The following is an 18,023-nucleotide window of genomic DNA, read 5'->3' as shown; positions in this document are numbered from 1 at the left end:
CCCAAACATGCTTCTCACTACCATGTGGGTACCAGCTGTCCACTGGAGAATCTGGAATTCTAGGTGACTTCTAGGATTGCCCAATCATGAGATGCTTGGGACTTGATCTTTCTCATACAGGTAGCAAATTCTACCCATTCCCAGCTTGGCTTCTTTGAGCTACCACAAAATCATCACCATGGTAACCTCAAGTATTACAGCTCTGTATTGCAAGGTCAAGGCTTTAGCCAGGGTGGTTCCTTCCATAGGCTCTGAGAGAGTGGCAATCCACAGACTTCTAGTTTCCATTGACTGCTGGGAATTCGTGACATTTGTAGATGCATCATTCTAGCCTCTGGCATTTTCCTATGAACTTCAGCCTTGGTCTCCATGTGTCACCTCTTATTCTGACTCTTAAGGACATCCATTGGTGAGTTTTGGAGTTCATCGAAACCCAGGGGAATCTCATCTTGAGATACTCTTCTACTTACCATCATCAGGTCATACACTGAGGTTTGTAAAGAATGACAATTCATTAAGGAGCTACTAGTGAATTAATGACAACATTGATATAAGGTTTATTGTATAGTGAATTTATTGTAAATTATTTGCATCAACTGATTTTACTTTGACAGTGGGAAAGTAATTGCTTCATTTTATAAACGAGGAAGATAGAAGCATGAATGGCCCAGCAGTTTTCCCAGGTAACATTACTCAGAAACTCTTCCTCTTTTTACCACGATCACCTAGGGGTTCATCAGAATCTCAGTGTCCTATTTAATAGCTGGGACCACTCCTACAAAGTCACATTGTTAATCTCAGGGCCCTAAATCAAACTATCTTTGGCAAAACATAACATATATGAGATCACAGCTTCTATCTGACCATACCAAATATCACTTATAGATCCTAGAGTTTGCTTCCATTTTCTTTTCTTGTGCCTGCAATAAAATACCCTAACAAAAGCAACCTGAAGGAGAAAGGGTTTGTCTACTTTGGTTCATAGTTCGAGAGTACAGAGTATCATGATTGAGAACTCAAAACATGAGCTTGAGGCACATCCATAATTCAGAACAAAGAGTATGGAATGCATGCATATTTGCACTCAGATCCCAATTCAAGGATTGGCGCCACTCACAGTGGGCAGGCAGGATGCCAATTAAGGTAATCAAGGTAATTTCCCACAGTGATGCCAAGACCCTTCTTCCAGGAGAGTGTAGATTCTGTCAAGTGTCAATCACAGTGTTCTTCCCTATGGAACTTTGTGTTCACCAACCACCGGCTCCAGGAAGAACTCAGAATAAAGCCTCTTTCTCATCTTAGTTCTAGAACTCCCTCCACGCCTCCTTCCTTTAGCAGGGTCTTTTAAAGAAGCAGATACAAAGAGAGAGAGGGATTGAGAACAGAGCAGAGGGGAGGAGTGAGGGAAGGTTAGGAGGAGGACTGAACCTCTTCGGTGTCTTTGGTGGCTAGCTGCCATTGTTACAGCTTCTAGCCTGTCCTCCTCTATGATGTGTATCTGCTGACAGACATGAGCAAGACTGGGTCACATCAACACAACGGACAGCCAGACAGAAGCCCAGGCTCAGAATCCAGACCCCACCAGACTTTGTTTGAAATTCAGAGACAGTCTGGGCTTCAGGCACATTCTTGGAAAAGCTCTGGTGTTAGGAAGAAGCCCGGCTTCAATTCCTGAGGAAAAAAAAAAAAAAACAACCAACCCAAAACCAGATAATGAATTTATTTGTAAGGCAGTGATGGAGGCTGACAGCGAATTGGAACAAGCATGGCAAGAAGACAGCAGGTGTTGCTTCCTGGAGCTGATTCGATGTGGCATTCCCAAGTCCAGAATTAGTTCTTTCTTTAAAGGTTTGTTTGTTTGTTTATGTGAGGACACTGTTGCTATCCTCAGACACAACCAGAACAAGGCGTCAAATCCCATTAAAGATGGCTGTGAGCCCACAAGTGCTTGCTGGGAATTGAACTCAGGACCTCTGGAAGAGCAGTCAGTGCTCTTAACCACTGAGCCATCTCTCTAGCCCTCCCCTCCCCGAAACTTTGTTCTTTATAATCCAACTTTTTTTCCATGAACTTTTCCACAGAGAAGGGCGCTTTTCTACAACTCTTTACAACAAATCAGTCATAGCTTTTATTTAAACACCTATATCAACTAGAGGGAAAACACTAGAAAAAAAGACATGTGGTAAATTCCCAGAAGATAACAGAATTTCTATGGGCTGTATGCAAAACCTGAGAACCTGGGCTCACTAGGGACTTGTTCAGTTTGGGTCACATCAGCAGCTAGACTTGGGTAGTTTGGCTTAAACAATAGTTTCCCATCCCTTCTTGAAGGTCTAAAAGTAAGGCTTTAACTGAATTCATTTTGCTTCCTTTTCCTGACCACCCAATTTTGAAAGATTTGCAAGTGCCACTGACTTCCATAGCAGAAGTAGACCACAAAAAACCTGCATTTGTAATCAAAGACCTGACTTAGTCATGCAGTGTTGACTTCAGAACTCTGTTCTCATGAGATATTTCAATTTAGAAAGCCCATAGTTTCCAGATTCCCCTTTGTAGAGGGTATTGTGTCTAAGTTATGATTAACTCAGCACTGAAGCAATACTTGGATTATTATATAGTGTATATGTATATATTGAATATATTTGATTTTATTTATGTATATTTATTTAAATAACATATAAACTATTAATATATTAAATATATAATATATTATATACCATAATAGAAATATTATATTGTATGTTGTACATTATATGATAAAATAGAAATGAATTTATAATACATATATATATTTATAATTCACAGAAACAATTGACTTGAGAGATGTGCTTTTATCACAACTGAAAGCCACTTGCTAACAATTCCCTTTTCTATTCTATTCACTCTGTAGACAGATTCTTACACACAGTCCGTTCTCTCACAAGTGAGATAAGCTCAACTTAGAAAGATAACCTGAGCCACTGAACATCTCCTGCCTATTAGTAACAGACCAGAAGGGCCAAGAGCGTGTTTCCAAGCTCCAGATCTGCCCATTAAAACCTCTTCAGAGACAAAGGCAATTGCAATGAGAGGTAACACAACTCTCACCGCTGAGACACTGGAGGCCCAGCCGTATCTGCTCTTTTGACTCTTGCCGGTTCCTCAGCTGCAGTTGTTACCTGACTTCAGAAACTCCCCCTGCATCCGCTCAGTTCTGTGTCTCCTACACTCACTTTGCTTCGCTCAGTAATAACCCAATGGTAACTCAGTCATTGCTTCAAAACCACTCACTACAAATGTGGTCTGGAATTCCTTCCGGAGTCTGTGGCTGCAAACGACTGGCATATTCACTAGCCTTTGTGAAGATTTCTCACCTCTGGAACACTTGATGTTTGAGCCCTATGATCTTTGTTAGGTGGGATTATTCTAAGCAGTGTCCTTGATCTCTACACCCCTGATGCCAACAGTCCCCTCCCACGCCCGTCTACCCCCTCCCCCCAGTTATACCAACCCAAAATAACATCTCTAGTGGTCAAACGTTTCTTAGGGGACACAATCACCCCAGGCTGAGAATAATTGATAGAGCAGGAGACTATTTAAAAAACGTATTGACTTATTACTGGGCTTCCACGTCTTAAAAATTCTACCACGCAGAGAGATACTCAACATGCAGACTACGGTAACTTAATGCTACGGAACTGAACACTTTATAATGCTTGAAATGCTGAATTTCATCTCCACTATATTCTACCCCAGTTTTAAAGCTGATCCCAAGCCCTAATGCCTCAAAGCACCCAGCTATGCTGTGAAATGCCTCTGCCCTTACACTTTATTTCTTCCGTTATTACTTTATTTTATATTGTTTTATGTTGTGAAACGTTCTTGCTCTTAGGCGTTATTCTTCTGTCGATGCTTTACTTTTTTGTTTGTTTGCCTGCTGCTTGCTTTTTCTGAAACTGAACCCCTGAGCTAAGGAATCCAGTGACTACAATCTTCTTTAACATCAGGACTCTATAGCTGTTAGAGAGCATCGTACAGACATACCAGACTTCTGGGGGCTCCTGATTTAAGAGGCTTCTTGTGAAACGCATCAAACCCAGATCCCCGGAGGACCTGGCCTGTGGGCCACAGAAGCCCAGAGACCTTCCAAATGCCGTGATGCTCTTGACAAAAGATGGTCTGGTGTGGAGCTGTGAGGCCATTATTTTCATTTAAACCATACATGTCATGTCCTGTTTGTGAGAAACACGTTAAACAACTCAGAAACACATTCGCAGTGGGCTCTGAAGTGGGATTCACATTCCGATGGGCTGGTGTACTGTAAACTGTGGAAGGCTGCTAGGGAGGGTGGGATTGTTCATCCTCAAAGCTCTACTGACAATGGAGCCTTCCTGCTCTCGTCTGATGTGTGCCTTACAATTTTCTTCTGCTCCAAAGTATGGTGAGCCCACAGAATCTACAGGAGCTGGAGTTCCTTAGAGATTCTGCCTCAGAACATTTTATCTTCGTTACAATGTGAAGACTTGGGCTAAGGAAATATCTAGAAGGAAGAAAACTGCTCCATGTCCGCCTACACTGCAGGAGATGGTCTGTCCACGGCTAAAGGCAACTTAAGGAGTGAGAACCAGCCAGCGAGTAAAAGCAGACTCTGGACGGTGAGCCATCCCATAACAAAAGCACCCAGACAGCAGTGTGCCACCCAAGAGGGTGACGCTCCTCACCCTTTGATGAGACAAATGACTGGAACATGGGGAGAATCACTCGCGAAAGTGCTATTTGAACTTTATGTGCTACACTTACCAAAAATACAGTATTTATATGCAAACCTCTTAGAGTAGTAGAGTTGAACATATTAAAATTAGAACCTAAATCTAGGACTGTAGCCAAGTCAAATAATAAACAGTGTGATAACTATGTCTGCTTGTGTGCTGTGATATTTCTTTAGGGGTAAAGATTAATCTTTTTAACCACACATATGACATCCTGTGGATGTTTTTTAAAAATTGAACTATTTCCTCCAAATGCATAATGGCAGATTAACTATAAAGGAAAACAGAATCGAACGGGATAAATATACCACAGAACTCATAAAAATATTTTCAAAAGAATCACAGGCTCTACTAGGTCAAGGATGGAGAAGGAGGCATCTCAAGCGCCAACACTGTACCTGTGAGGGATGCGAAGTCAAAGTTTAGTAAAGAAAATGGTCTCCCTTTTTCTGGGCTAATAGATCCCTTGTCATCAGGGCTTTAGATTTTGCTTTGGCTTCACATAGCACAGTGTCCCGAGTCTCTTCTGTGGAACCCACGAGTGACAACATCCATCACTCTTTGTTCTACACTATCCTTATTCCCCTCCAGCCTGTCTGCCAGTGGTGAGACAGATAGACATCACACCCCTGGACAGATGAAGGTCACATTGGAACTCTTAGAAGCAGCCTCACCTCTGCCTTTCTTTTATATGTAGGGGAGTGTCCAGTGTATCTCCTTGTATCTATCATGGACAGTAAAGTTAAATGTAGACATTGGCTAGGCCAAGACACGCACATTTTATATCTTTGGACATCAGCATGGCAGGGTGTCTAGTGGAGTCAGTTTAAGTTATTGTGATTTTAGGTGGTACCTTTTTTGTAGGACAAACCCCTATGGACAGCATATATCACTCAAATAGTGGTAGAGAAAGGCCAATGACACACAAAGCTCTGGAAGAACTCTGTGGGCCGTCTAGTACTGAATCCCTTTCCTTCTTCATCCTTCAGGATGAAGGATTCCTTCAGGAAGTTGTTACTAATCTCTGGTGCTATGGAGAAAGATATGAGAAAGACTAGGCCCCCCAGAGAATCCAGTCTCAACAGGGGACAGTGCAAAAATAAACCACAGAATAGAGACACAGTGAAAACATTATGTACACATAAAGACTTGCACCTGGATCTCACAGAAATATCATTTGAAACCACTGATGAATGGAGATGACTCAAATGTTCCCTAAGTAGTGAATGAACAAGAAAACCTTAGTGTGTCTACACTAGAAGTTATTTGGCAGTGAAAATAAACGGAATGTTGATGCATGCCACAGACTGCAGTGACCTTGGGTACAATATGCAAAGGAGAGATTGCCAACTACAAAGGCCGCCCAGTGTATAGCTGCTTCCAAGGAGCAAATCAGAGAGAGCAACCCAGAGGCACGGGGGCGGGGGGGGGGAGGCTCTGCAGGGACTGGGAATGGGGCAAGGCTTGGTGAGTTTGGAGCTGGAGATGCAGCGGTGAGGTTTTGGGGGTTCGATAGTGAAGCCAGTATTACTGGGCTGAGGAAAGGCTGCATGTGATTGCACAGACATTTAGAGTTGGTTATAATGGTGAACTTGTGGTACAACTTTTATTTTTAAGTGCTAATAATTTCTGTTCTGTCTTCTTCCTGCTGACCCTTCCCTCAGTACCTTGCTCTGCTCTCCCATTCCTGTTTTTTTCCCTCAGATTGACTTTTTTTTTCTCTTTGTAACATAAGACTGTTCCTTTACCCATTTTGGCTGTGCAACTAATTTGCCAGCACTAGTTGCATTTGCAATAGTATGTGATTAACCCCATTATCCATTTCTAAAAGTTGTCACCAGTCCCAGTAGAAATCTTTTCCTCTTTTAATGCTACAACCATACTATGTTTGTTGTTGTTTTTGTTTTATTGAGATGGTGTCTCACTGTGTATCGCTGGCTGGCCTTTAATTTGCTGTGTAGGCCAGGGTGGCCTAGATTCACAGATGTGCTCCTCTTCCTCCTGAGTGCTGGAAATACAAACTTGCACCGCCATGCCTGGCCAGCTAGACTCCCCATACAGAAAACAAAGTGAACAGAAACTGACAAAATCTTACACGGGAGCAGAGGAGATGGTCACTATGTCATGGTTTGTTTTGGGTTAGATGTAAGGTCTATGATGAGAATAGACGGACCTGTTGGGCAGGACAGATGGGAAGCCCGGGAGTGGAGAAGGCAAGTCTGGCCAGATTAAGCTTCAGGCCTAAAGGTGAGAACTACTATATTTGGAATAGAAGGGACTGAGGAGTTAACCAGGTGCAGGTTCACCTCAGGACTGGTACACTGACACTTTCCACCACACACTCATGCAAAGTCAGTCACCAAGCCAGTTTAGCTCCAAACTGCCAGGCCTGGGCTCTCCTTTCCCATGGGGCATTAACTTAAAAACACAATGCAACTGTTGCCCATATCTTGACATCAGCCATTAATCATGCACGGGAGGAACAGCCTCTTTTCACTGATACTAACCTGCACACATGCATACACACATACATGCAAACACACACATACACAGATACACAAACACACATAACACAGGACAAGTAAAATACTTCTAGCGGGAAACACGTACTACTTAAAGAGAACGAAATCTAAAGATGGCCAAAGTCGTCTTAGTGGAATTAAGAAGAACTGGTTCAGCACCGTGTCCTCAGCTTTATCTTTGCACATCGTTTCTGCTCTGAGCTAAAACATGGTTTATATATTACATGTCTTTGGTCCATGTAAAAAGGAATTTAAATTTACTGTGCTGGCAGGAGAAATGAATTTATAAACTCTACATACTTAAGTGTGCTTAAAACACTAGTGATAACAAGCTGCTGCTAGTCGAATGTGTGATCTCAGTGACGCTGGGCAAAAATATTTGTCTCTGCTGCCGATCACAGAAGTGCAAGGCCTGCTCAGAGTGCGACAGAGAGGGAGCCGCAGCCCTGCCAAGAAGCCTTCAGGATCGGGCAGAAGGTGTGCACCAGCTCGTAGTGACAGCTCGCAAACCAAGAAGGAGCTGGAACACGCTCTGTAGTACAGCCACATCCAAAGTGCAATTCTTGGAAGAGTGTCTTTCGCCTTAGCGTGTGGCTGAGAGGACCAGTAGGGAGAGGCCATCGCGTTGCCTCAAGGCCAACTCGGATCCATCCTGTTTTACTAGCATGTTGGACCAAAACTTAAGACCGACACTCTAGCAGGCGTCCCTGGTGTCAGCAAGTCTTCAGAGAGTGAAACTTCCTACTCTCTCGACCCAATCCCTGTGTTCTCCTGGTTCTAGCATTGCCTCTTCGATCTTGTGCAGACCTAGTCTGCCATGGAATCCTAAAAACTGTGCTCTGTTCTAGCCAGCCCTGAGCCTAGACCCAGACTGTACTCTTTTAGCAGGTCCTGACTCTCTGATCACTTTCGGCCTCCAGCTTTCAAACTTCTTCTCTAGATGGCTATTCCGATTCCAAGAGGAAGGACTTGAAGTTCCTTGTGATTATGAACCCTGGACACATTCTGTCCTGCAGAGGCCTGGAGACTTCTAGATCAATAACCCATGCTTACCTGGAAGGGCTCCCAACCCATGAATTCACTTTCTGTAAGTTTTCTCTCCCTCTTCCTCCCACTATCCCACCCCTTCCTTACACCCTGGAGTAAGGTTACCTTACAACATTTCATTCCTCTAGGACTTCAAACATTGAAGTCTGGAAGGGTTTCCCTGTTCAGGTTCCGCCATTGTCCATGCCACTGGGTCAGAGGGACAGAATGACCTGGATTGCTAGGCTTCCTTTGTCACCGACCTGGCAGAGCTGTACCTAATGAATACCAAATGGACCTCCTTGATACCTTTCCTGGGCAAGGGAAGCCATTGTCCCATTAAATCCCACTTGTTTTCTTAGTGCTGTGGTAATGTATCATCTTGCCTGGCTGGCTGGTCACAGAGGTGACAAATTCATGTACATGCTTCCCTCCCCACCCCTGCCCACATCCAACCCCAGTCTTCTGGAGGAAAATAAGCAAGTGAGGGCAAACTGCTCAACATTCCTGTTTGGGTCTCCTAAGCCTGGACCCTGCTGCAGATCCTGTTCCTCTGCTTTAACTTCTCCCTGTATTGAAGAAGATAAAGGACAGACAGAAGAAAAGCCACTAGAGCTACAGATGATGGCACTGTGCTTATAAAACTCATGGCAGGGTGGGACTGGGTAGAAATGCCCTTCGTCCTAACCCAAAGTAAATAAATAAAAATAAAAAATGGCAAAGATCATATCTCAACTCACAGAGCAGAATTCTCTCCTCCAACCCTCCTAGTACCCTTCTTCACTTCACAGATATTTAAAGCATGTATTATGTTGCTATGGACAATTAGCCTTTTATCCAATTTGACTTGAGAGTTTAACTCTCCCACCCGAAGGTTTTAATTATGCCCTCAGCCCAGTACTTAGGCCCTGGTTCCTGCAGCTGGAAATCTGCCCCAGTGATGTTGTAACCTTGTTAATGTAACAAAAGAGGAGTTTACTTAAAACTGGACTCACTATGGACTTAAGCCAAATTTACTTGAAAGAGGAAAGAGTCTGTCAAAAATCCTACAGTAAACACGGCAAAGCAGCTCTTTCAGAGCCTCCCCTTAATTCACAGCGACAAGCAATTTACATGTAAGTGGATTCATATGCTGTACCAAGAGCCGAGGCTCCATGACGCAGGCGCAGTGCACTCACCCCTACACCCACCTCCCATTTGTCTTTTCTTTCCTCCCTTTCAGACTCCCCCCACCCCACCCCATTTTGGATATATATATATTAAGCCGTTCTCCTGAGCAAAACAGCACAAACCCACAATGTTTTAATCGCCCAAGGCATAATTAGGACCCTCTAAACATTTACTAAGCAAGTCGCTCTGAATAAAGGCAACCAGAACTTTTGAAAGCTGCTCACAAGACCTGAAATGCCGTCCTGTCCTGTCAAAGACTTACTTTGCATTCTGTCTAAGCTGCCTGTCAAGTTCAAAAGCCTCTCCAGCTATCGAGGTATAAGTGGGAGGTGCTGGTGAAATACCCGAGCCCACGTTTGTCATGGTTGCCAAGATCTGGCAGGCTTCTTACCTTCTCTCTTAATTAGATTACCTTTCTAGTCCACACACTAACAGAAAGTACACATTACACTAAACGTGCTGTGACAACAAGGACCGGATGGAGGGAGACCCTTCTGAGAAAAAGTGTTAAAGAAAATGATCACTCCTAACACCTCTGGGCACTTGGGGAGGAAGTAATTCTGTGGGTGATGTCCTGCTGCATGGAGGTGGGGATCCGTGGCATCTGAGACACAACCCAAAAGACATTAACTCCCCCTTCCCCAAGTAGGAAGCCAGGCAGGGGTTGCTTTAACATTCATTATTTTTAACGGTGCTCCTTGACAAAATCCATCCAGAGCAAACACTGGCTGGTGCTCAACTTTCTTTCATGCTCTCTGAAAGCTTAATTGGTTCTAACGAGATCAAAAGTTGTTTTTCCCCTTTGGCATGTATCTGTATTGTTTCTGAGCTATTTGGAAGCTGCTAGACACCAAAGGCAGATCCATCATCATTCTTGGGGCAACTCCATTCCTAAGGGTGATTCCAGGCCACACCTCCTGCATGCCTCTCATGGATGTCAGAGAACCTGGGTGTACCTCAACAGCACAAAGTTCCTTCTTACCACCTGAAGAGCAAGAAACAGAAAACAGGGTCTGGCTGCTCTTAGATTATGCCCCAACAAAGCATTCCCCATGGAAAGAGCAAGGCCAAACAAAAAAACCCAGGATAAACACTCTAAGCTTGAGATAGTCCAGAACTCAGCCCTGTTTGGGATTTTCAGCACACCTAGCATGATGGCAATCAGGTTAAGTGCCTCCAAATTAGTCCAACGATTCCCCCTGCCTCCATCCACATCTCTTTCTTAGTTTTGTTTTGTCCATTTATGATATTTGGTTCCACATTCTGAAAGAGGTTAGGATGTTGCCAAGCAAACCACCTTGGGCCTCTGTAGCTCTAGGAGAAGCTGGAGGGGACAGAACATAGGTAGCCAAGGGTAAGGTCTAGGATGCCAGTTCCCCCCTCGCTAGCTGTGTCCCTTGAGCAACTGTACTTAGCATCTCTGAACCCTGGCTTCCTGCTCTGTAGCCGTGAAGAGTACAACCTTCTTCATTCGGTTATTACAAGGAGGCAGTGTGAAGGAGAGCCATGGGCTATACTGGGTCATGTGGGTGGAGCTCACCTGTGGGAGGGGAGGCAAAGGAGCCGTGTCTACCTTTCATGGCTCCAGCTGTAAGCGTTTAGAGATCTGCTCTTACCTACGCCCTATTGTTTTATTATACACTACCAAGAACTAACTGAGAAGCTGTTTAGTTGACAAACATCCTATTTCTCTTTGCCAACTATGAAGCATGGGGGCCTCCAGATTCTGGTTGGGTTTTCGCCTACTATGCTTTGGGAATGGGGATGTGGCCACTTTGCAACCAATGCTAACACCATGTAGAAGCAAATGTTCTTTGTACTTGGTGGTCATCTGGCCCTCACACTTCATTGTGCTGGAATACAGACATGATGCCTGGGCCACATTTGAAAAATAAAGACAAAACCTGCCCGTGACTTAGGATAAAACAAAGATGGTAGCCATAGGATACCCTCCTACATTTTCTCTAGATATCCACCTGTTCCAGCACCAGAAATCACACCTATGGCTTTCTTCACGCTTGGCTATTATAGACCAATGTCTACTATATAGAATTTTCTCCTTTGGTTCTGAAACTGTGGCTATGGAGAAACAGGGACCCTAGGATATACTGTAGACATAACTGGACTTAAGAAAGGATTAGATTGCAACCGGAGGTCTAGTCTGCCTGATACTCAAAGTGGCTGCTCCTCTTCCAGTCCCAGCATGCCACGGGGCCACATGGCACAGTGTGGCTTTACAACTGCCTGTGATACTCTGGTTTCTCTTGGGTTCCAAATTACTATGTTTGGAAATCTCCATGCTTGCTCTTGGTCACATTCCAATAAAACAAGACCTCACTGGAGAACTTGTGTCTGTCGCAGATACGATGAAGGCTTCTTGAAGTGGGTATGGTAACATGTCCTCAAAATTCTTCATTTCCCACTTTCCAATTAGATCCGCCTTCATGTGGCACCCCAGGACTCTCCATAAATTTCCCTCTTAGTAGAGATTAGAGAAATTAGAAGAGCCCATGGTACCCCAACCCCAATAATTCAAGCTGTCAGCACCAGTAGACAGCCATGCTTTACTACACGCTGCTTCTGAACTAGGAGGCTGGTCTCACTTTTGCAGCTGGTCCTTTGGGCAATTAAGGCTCCAAGCTGGAGGTACATCAGTCTTTGACCTGAGTATCTCCTTGTTTGAGCCTCCTTGTCAGAGCCTTAGTAGTTGAATACAGTGTTGACAGATGAGCAGAGCAACTCAGAAGCAATGACAAAGGTGACGGTTTAAGTGCGGGAAAATGGGGAGCAGCAAAAGGGTCTCTTGTACAGGACAGCGGAATATGATTCCATAGTACATTTCCCCTAACGTGGGGTTCAGAGGCCAGATCCAATGTCTCCCCCCTTCAGGGACTTGAAAGAAACTCCAGTATAGAATACTCAACAGCCACTTGGTAAAGGCTACTGCAGGTTATCTCCTTCCTGAATCTCCTGGAAACATACGACTGAGTGTCGGGATGGCCAAGCGATCCAAGAGCAAGAGCTGGGAAGGCAACTGGAAAGGACCCCCAAGCCTCTTTCTCTGCAACAGAACTTTCACATAAGACGCAGCCTAAGTCAGATCTTCTTGTTGCTATGTCAAAAATGTAAGAAGTAGCAGTAAATATGAATACTATTTTTACTACGTGAACACATCTAAAATATTTGAGCATGTAATCAATATAAATGTATTGCTGACAGAATTAATATTCCTTTTGTTCATGTACACTGCTGGCAGTCTCGTGTTCATTTTACACTCAGAGTTAGCTCAGTACAGCTGTGCCATGTCCTCAGTGGTCAGCAGCCATGTGTGGCTCATCCTAGAGTACAAGGTAGCAGCCCGGCACACCAGTTAGCCTCCCTCAGTCCACACACACATATATGCATGCATATACTCATAAATATATGAAATCCACTACCACAAAGGGCAAGGGACAATATATCCTTTTCATCCCTTCCTATATCACTAAGTTACTATATACTTGATTCTGCAGTAGGTACATCACAGTATAATCCAGGAACAACTGCTAAAATATTACCTATGAAAAGTGGTACTTTTGTATGGTTCAAATGCAACCTGGGGGTTTCATAAGGGTGGTCACTGCGAGATACAGCATCATTGCTCTACCCCATTAGCAGTAAGACTATTATCACTACCACTCCTGTTAGGAAGCCCCTGTACATTTATTTACGTACTTTGTGGAGGATGGTGCACATGTGGAAGCCAGAGTAGACCTGCGAGAGCTGGTTTTCTTCTTCCATCCTGTGGGTTCCAGGGAGCAGACTTACATCATTAAGCTCAGGAGCAAGCATCTTTACCTGTTGAGCTGTCTGATTGAGTAGTTCTTGTAGCTGCTTCCCTAAGACATTTCTACTTCTTTAGCTGTTCTGCTTTTCACTCTTTAGGACCCACTCAAATCCCTCTCCAGACAAATTTCTCTCTCATTTCTATGGAACTGCTAAAAAACACCCTCTGCTGAAAGCACTCTCTGTATCTATCTAGCTTAAAACATAACGATGCAATTATGCAACCTTATTTGACTATTTTCAGCTACTAGCGCCAGGCTTCATACCTACATGGAACTCAGAATAAATATAGGTTGATTGCCCTGAAATGAACGTGTTGAATGTCACTGTTTGCTGGTGCTGGTGCTGGTGCTGGTGCCTTCATATGCCAGCATCTTCCTCTTGCTTGTGTGTTCCTTGGATGCTGACCTAAAAATGATTTTTGAGGCTTTAATCTCATATTTCTAATCGTTATATGTATATTTCATCTTCAAGCAAACTATAAACAAATATAACCCATAATAGGTGTCTTAGCTCAGGTTTTATTGCTGTGAAGAGACACCATGACCAAGGCAGCTGTTATAAAGGCAAGCATTTAATTGGGTCTGGCTTACACTTTCTGAAGTTCACTCCATTTTCATCATGACAGGAAGCGTGGCAATTTGCAGGCAGATATGGTGCTGAAGGAGTTCCACAAAGTTCTACATCTCGCTCTAAGACCTAAGAGAAAAGACTCTCTTCTGCACTGGTCAGAGTTTGAGCACTAAGAGCCCCCAAAAAATCACCTACACAATGAAACACTTCCTCCAACAAGGCCACACCTATTCCAACAAGGCCACACCTCCTAACAGTACCACTTCCTGTTGGCCAAACATATTCAGACCACCACAACATACTTATCTTTTCAGATTTCACACTACTGTACAGAAAGCCCTCTGTAAATTTTATAAATATATGCATATATCATATAAATCCTCCATTTAAAGCGTGCATTCAATGGGTTTTTTTGTGTATCACGAAATTATAACATCAGCTCGATTCTTAGAAAAATTCATTTACGTTCCCAAACCAAGTCCTGTACCTACTGTCAGTCAACATTTCACCTCAATCTCTACCAGCCTTAGCCCATCACTCTTCTATTTTCTGACTTTATTATCTGTCATATAAATATCTACCATATGATATTTGATCTTTGCTGATGACTTTGTCCACTCAGTATTTAACAGTCATCCATGATATAGCCTTGGTCAGTAGCTTGTTCTTTCTTATTATCATGTAATATGCCATATGGGCCGTCCCTGATAATCCATAAAGCATACATTGTTCATTTGCATTCTTACCACTTTTGGCTATTATACACAATGTTCTTTTGAACATTAATGCACAATTTACATTTCTGGGATCACATACTCCAGAGTAGAAATAACAGATTGTATAAGAACTCTGTGTTTAGCATAACGAGAAAGTATTGAACTTTTTTTCAACAGGGACACCATTTTATTAAAATGCTGGTAAGCACGTGAGGGCTGTAGTCCCTCACACCCACACTGATGCTTGTAGATAGCAGTCCTTCACAGCCAGTATAAAAGAGGGATAACTGTGGCTTTGATTGGCATTTCATAAAGTAATGGTTTTGAACCATCTTTTAATGTGCTCATTGGCTACTTGGATTTGTTCTTTAGTAAAATAGTCTACTTACATCCTTTGCCTGGGCAAGGCTGAAGATAGAGGCCACCTTTATCTGACATGGTAAATGATAAGAGAATGAAAATAAAGAATAAACTGGATTCCAAAGAAAGTAGATGTGTGTCAGAAACCAAAGAATGGATGACAGAATAACTGAAAAGGTAGACAACAGAAAGGTAGTGTAGTTTCAGTGACAAATTCCTTATAGCTCTGGCAAGATATGGTCCCCCCCTTGTTGAGAATAAAAACAGAAGCCTAAATTTAAAATTAAACCAGATAGGACTGGTCAAAAGAGAATGGCTATTTTATCTACAGGACAAAGTCACAATTCTCAAGAGACTTGAGTCTACTGGAACATCTAGTGAGATAGGAAATACTGTGGCCTGATAGTTCAATGGTTGGTCAGATTATTTTGCCATACACAATGTCTTGGAGGGCTACAGTTAGCTGCTGTCTTTAGCAGAAACATGCTGTTTAAGACTGAACTACTATGGGCCTAGCAACAGAGATGATCTCAAGCAAGGCACACATGAAGTTCGACAACTTCCAGTAGATGGTACTTGAAGCTTCAGGTCCATGATAAAGACATGGAATGACCCAGGGTAAGACTCATAGGTATAAAGAGGCCCAAGCTAACCCAGGACACATATCTGATCCACCAAGAAAGAATAGTAGGAACATGGCCTCTAGACTTAAATACCTACCTCACAAAAGAAAACATTTCAACCCTGATAAGATGTAGTATTCTCCTAAACATTGTAAACACTTCTATTTAAAGAAAAAGAAAATGAACTAAAATCAATATATAAAATATACAATAAAGGAAAAGTCAACCAGCAAACTCCAGATGCATAAACACTAGTGCATGATAAAAACAATGTGACAAATCAAGATAACAGGTCTTTCCCAGATTACCAACCCCACAATAATGGCTTCACACACAACAGGGTCAGAGTAACAAAACCAGAATGGCATTGATACAAAACATGCATAGACACTGTGGAATAGAACAACAGGACCACATATACACTTCCACAGCCTCTCTAATGAGCAGTGATGGGGGAAGAGATGAATATTCCCATGTAGAAAAGTTAAACCAGATCACTGTATTTGCCCTGAACAAAAATCAATTTAAAAAGGACCAAAGACCTTAACGTAAAGCCTGAAATTCAGAATATACATGTGAAACTTATAATGTTTAAGAGATAAATATATTCTAAAAATGGTACCTCACTTATTGAACCTTTTTATATAAAAAGAAATGTAGCATCATTTCTACAGAAGAGAAAGCATTATAATATGATTCTGCAGACATGTGACTCTATTCTCATCCTTAGTAAAGACAACTCAATGAATAGATATTATTTACATTTCTGAGCTGTTAAGCATCTGGCCTCAAAACATTTCTAACCATCTAGCAGATGTTATTTCAATAATCATTTGGTCTTTCCATGCCAACATTCCTCTTGTATTCTTGCCTGTGAGACCTACTATGCATACACTTCTATTTTCTAAATATAGATTTTCAAGTGCTCTTTTTAATTTTATGGTACCTTCCTATATAGTCTAAGCTGGTCAAACTTCCAATCCTCCTATCTCTCTCTCTCTTGAGTGTTAGGATAGCATGCATAGGCCTATATCTAGCTTCTTTCTTTAGTCTTTAAGTAAAGTAACTGGCACCTGTAAAGCTCATTGGGTAGTGCCTGAGTGGTGTGGGGAGTGGTCTACACACAAGTTCACAGTCAAGCCCTGCCAACATGAGAACTGCCCTGGAGGTTTAGTGACCTGGTCATGTCTTAAGAGTCTTGAATGTCTACCGAAGACCTGATTGCTGACTGCGTTTACATACCCAGTAGCCTGTGGTCAGTTTTGCTCTGGAAGTCAGTGAAGCTAAAGTGAATGGTGGGAAGAGAGCTTCTAGGGACAAGGGCATAATTTACTCAGATTATAAAAATTAGGAATCAGAAGTTCACGGCAGCAGAAGGGAGAGTTCTTTCCTCCACACAGGCACTGGGGAACCCGGCTTCTGTGGAACCTCGCTTCTGAGGACTTCAGCATCTTAACTTGAAATCCTCCCGGTCCCTCACTGCTGCTGCTGAAGAACAACGCTACCTCTTTCATAGCTTGACCAGTGTTATTTCCCCAATTAACTTAAAGAAAGATGTTTTCAAAGATGATAAGGAGCAGAGGCCCATTTTAGCATCTCAACCCTGGCCCCTCAACTCTTTCCCTTGGGCGTATATTCTTGTTTTAATCATTATATTATTTCAACTATTAAAGTCACGCAGTAGGAAGTGGGTCGAGTTGGCTGTCATAAACTCTTGTGCATGTATTTTAAGCTACATTAAAAAGCTGAACACCAGGCTCATGCTTTGAATATATTTTATGAGTTTTTACTATTTTCCTTTTCTTTCTTTAGTTAAATGTTTTTTCAGACAAAATATTTTATCACATTTTTGCCTTCCTTCAAGCCTTTTTAGATCCTTCTTTATCCACTCAACCTTATGTTCTGTCTCTGTTTTCAAATCCAAGCAACCACCACCACCACCACCACCACCAATAACAACAGAAACAACAACCACAAAAGCACAGGCTTGAACCTGTGTGGGCCCTCTGCGTACTACCACAGATTCTGAGCTCATGCATGCATCCGTCTTGTTGTGTCTGGAAGCCATTACCTCCTTGGAGTTGCCTATTCTTTCTGGCTCTTACAGTCTTTCTGCCTCATCTTTTGTATAGTTCCCTGAGCTCTGTGGGGAGGGGTGATTCCTAGACATAATATCTCCCCCAAAAACTCCAACCAAGTTCTTAGAATTTTAAAAGACCGTCTGTCTCTCTGTCTCTCTGTCTCTCTGTCTCTCTCTCTCTCTCTCTCTCTCTCTCTCTCTCTCTCACACACACACACACACACACACACACACACACACACACACACACACACCAGGTTTCTTTGTGTCCTGGAATGTGTTCGGTAGACCAGACCAAGCTGGCCTCGACTCATGGAGATCCACCTCAGCCTTCCAAGTACCTGCATTAAAGGTGTGTGCCATCACAATCTGGCATCTTT

The 18,023-nt window shown here is 42.8% G+C and overlaps 2 protein-coding genes across 25 annotated transcripts in view; one reads left to right on the top strand and one right to left on the bottom strand.

Moving 5' to 3' along the window:
• The window catches only part of Erc2 (ELKS/RAB6-interacting/CAST family member 2), an 860,589-nt gene that overhangs the window by 298,802 nt on the left and 543,764 nt on the right, over positions 1-18,023 (bottom strand).
• LOC134482442 (uncharacterized) lies at positions 1,333-9,023 on the top strand. Of its 2 annotated transcripts, XM_087589286.1 has the most exons (3): positions 1,333-1,848; positions 8,211-8,357; positions 8,822-9,023. In XM_087589286.1, the coding sequence occupies exons 1-3, from the start codon at positions 1,737-1,739 to the stop codon at positions 8,872-8,874; spliced, it is 312 nt and encodes a 103-aa protein (XP_087445412.1). In that variant the 5' UTR covers positions 1,333-1,736; the 3' UTR covers positions 8,875-9,023. The 2 variants fall into 2 exon arrangements, 1 of the variants encoding a protein (XP_087445412.1); XR_015639620.1 differs by lacking the exons at positions 8,211-8,357; positions 8,822-9,023 and adding an exon at positions 2,891-4,895 and having other exon boundaries at positions 1,334-1,848.

The sequence above is a fragment of the Rattus norvegicus genome, chromosome 16 (assembly GCF_021556685.1).
Source record: "Rattus norvegicus strain SHRSP/BbbUtx chromosome 16, alternate assembly SHRSP_T2T, whole genome shotgun sequence".
Classification (NCBI taxonomy): domain Eukaryota; kingdom Metazoa; phylum Chordata; class Mammalia; order Rodentia; family Muridae; genus Rattus; species Rattus norvegicus.
The sequence above is the reverse complement of the archived record's forward strand: the minus strand, read 5'-3'. Positions and strand labels throughout refer to the sequence as shown.

Bases quoted from the DNA above. Each gene is read 5' to 3' on its own strand.
- LOC134482442 (XM_087589286.1), top strand. From the start codon at position 1,737: ATGGAGGCTGACAGCGAATTGGAACAAGCATGGCAAGAAGACAGCAGG. The intron at 1,849-8,210 runs GTTTGTTTGTTT...CTTCTTCTCTAG, and splicing joins AATTAGTTCTTTCTTTAAAG to ATGGCTATTCCGATTCCAAG. The intron at 8,358-8,821 runs GTAAGTTTTCTC...GGGTCTCCTAAG, and splicing joins AACCCATGAATTCACTTTCT to CCTGGACCCTGCTGCAGATC.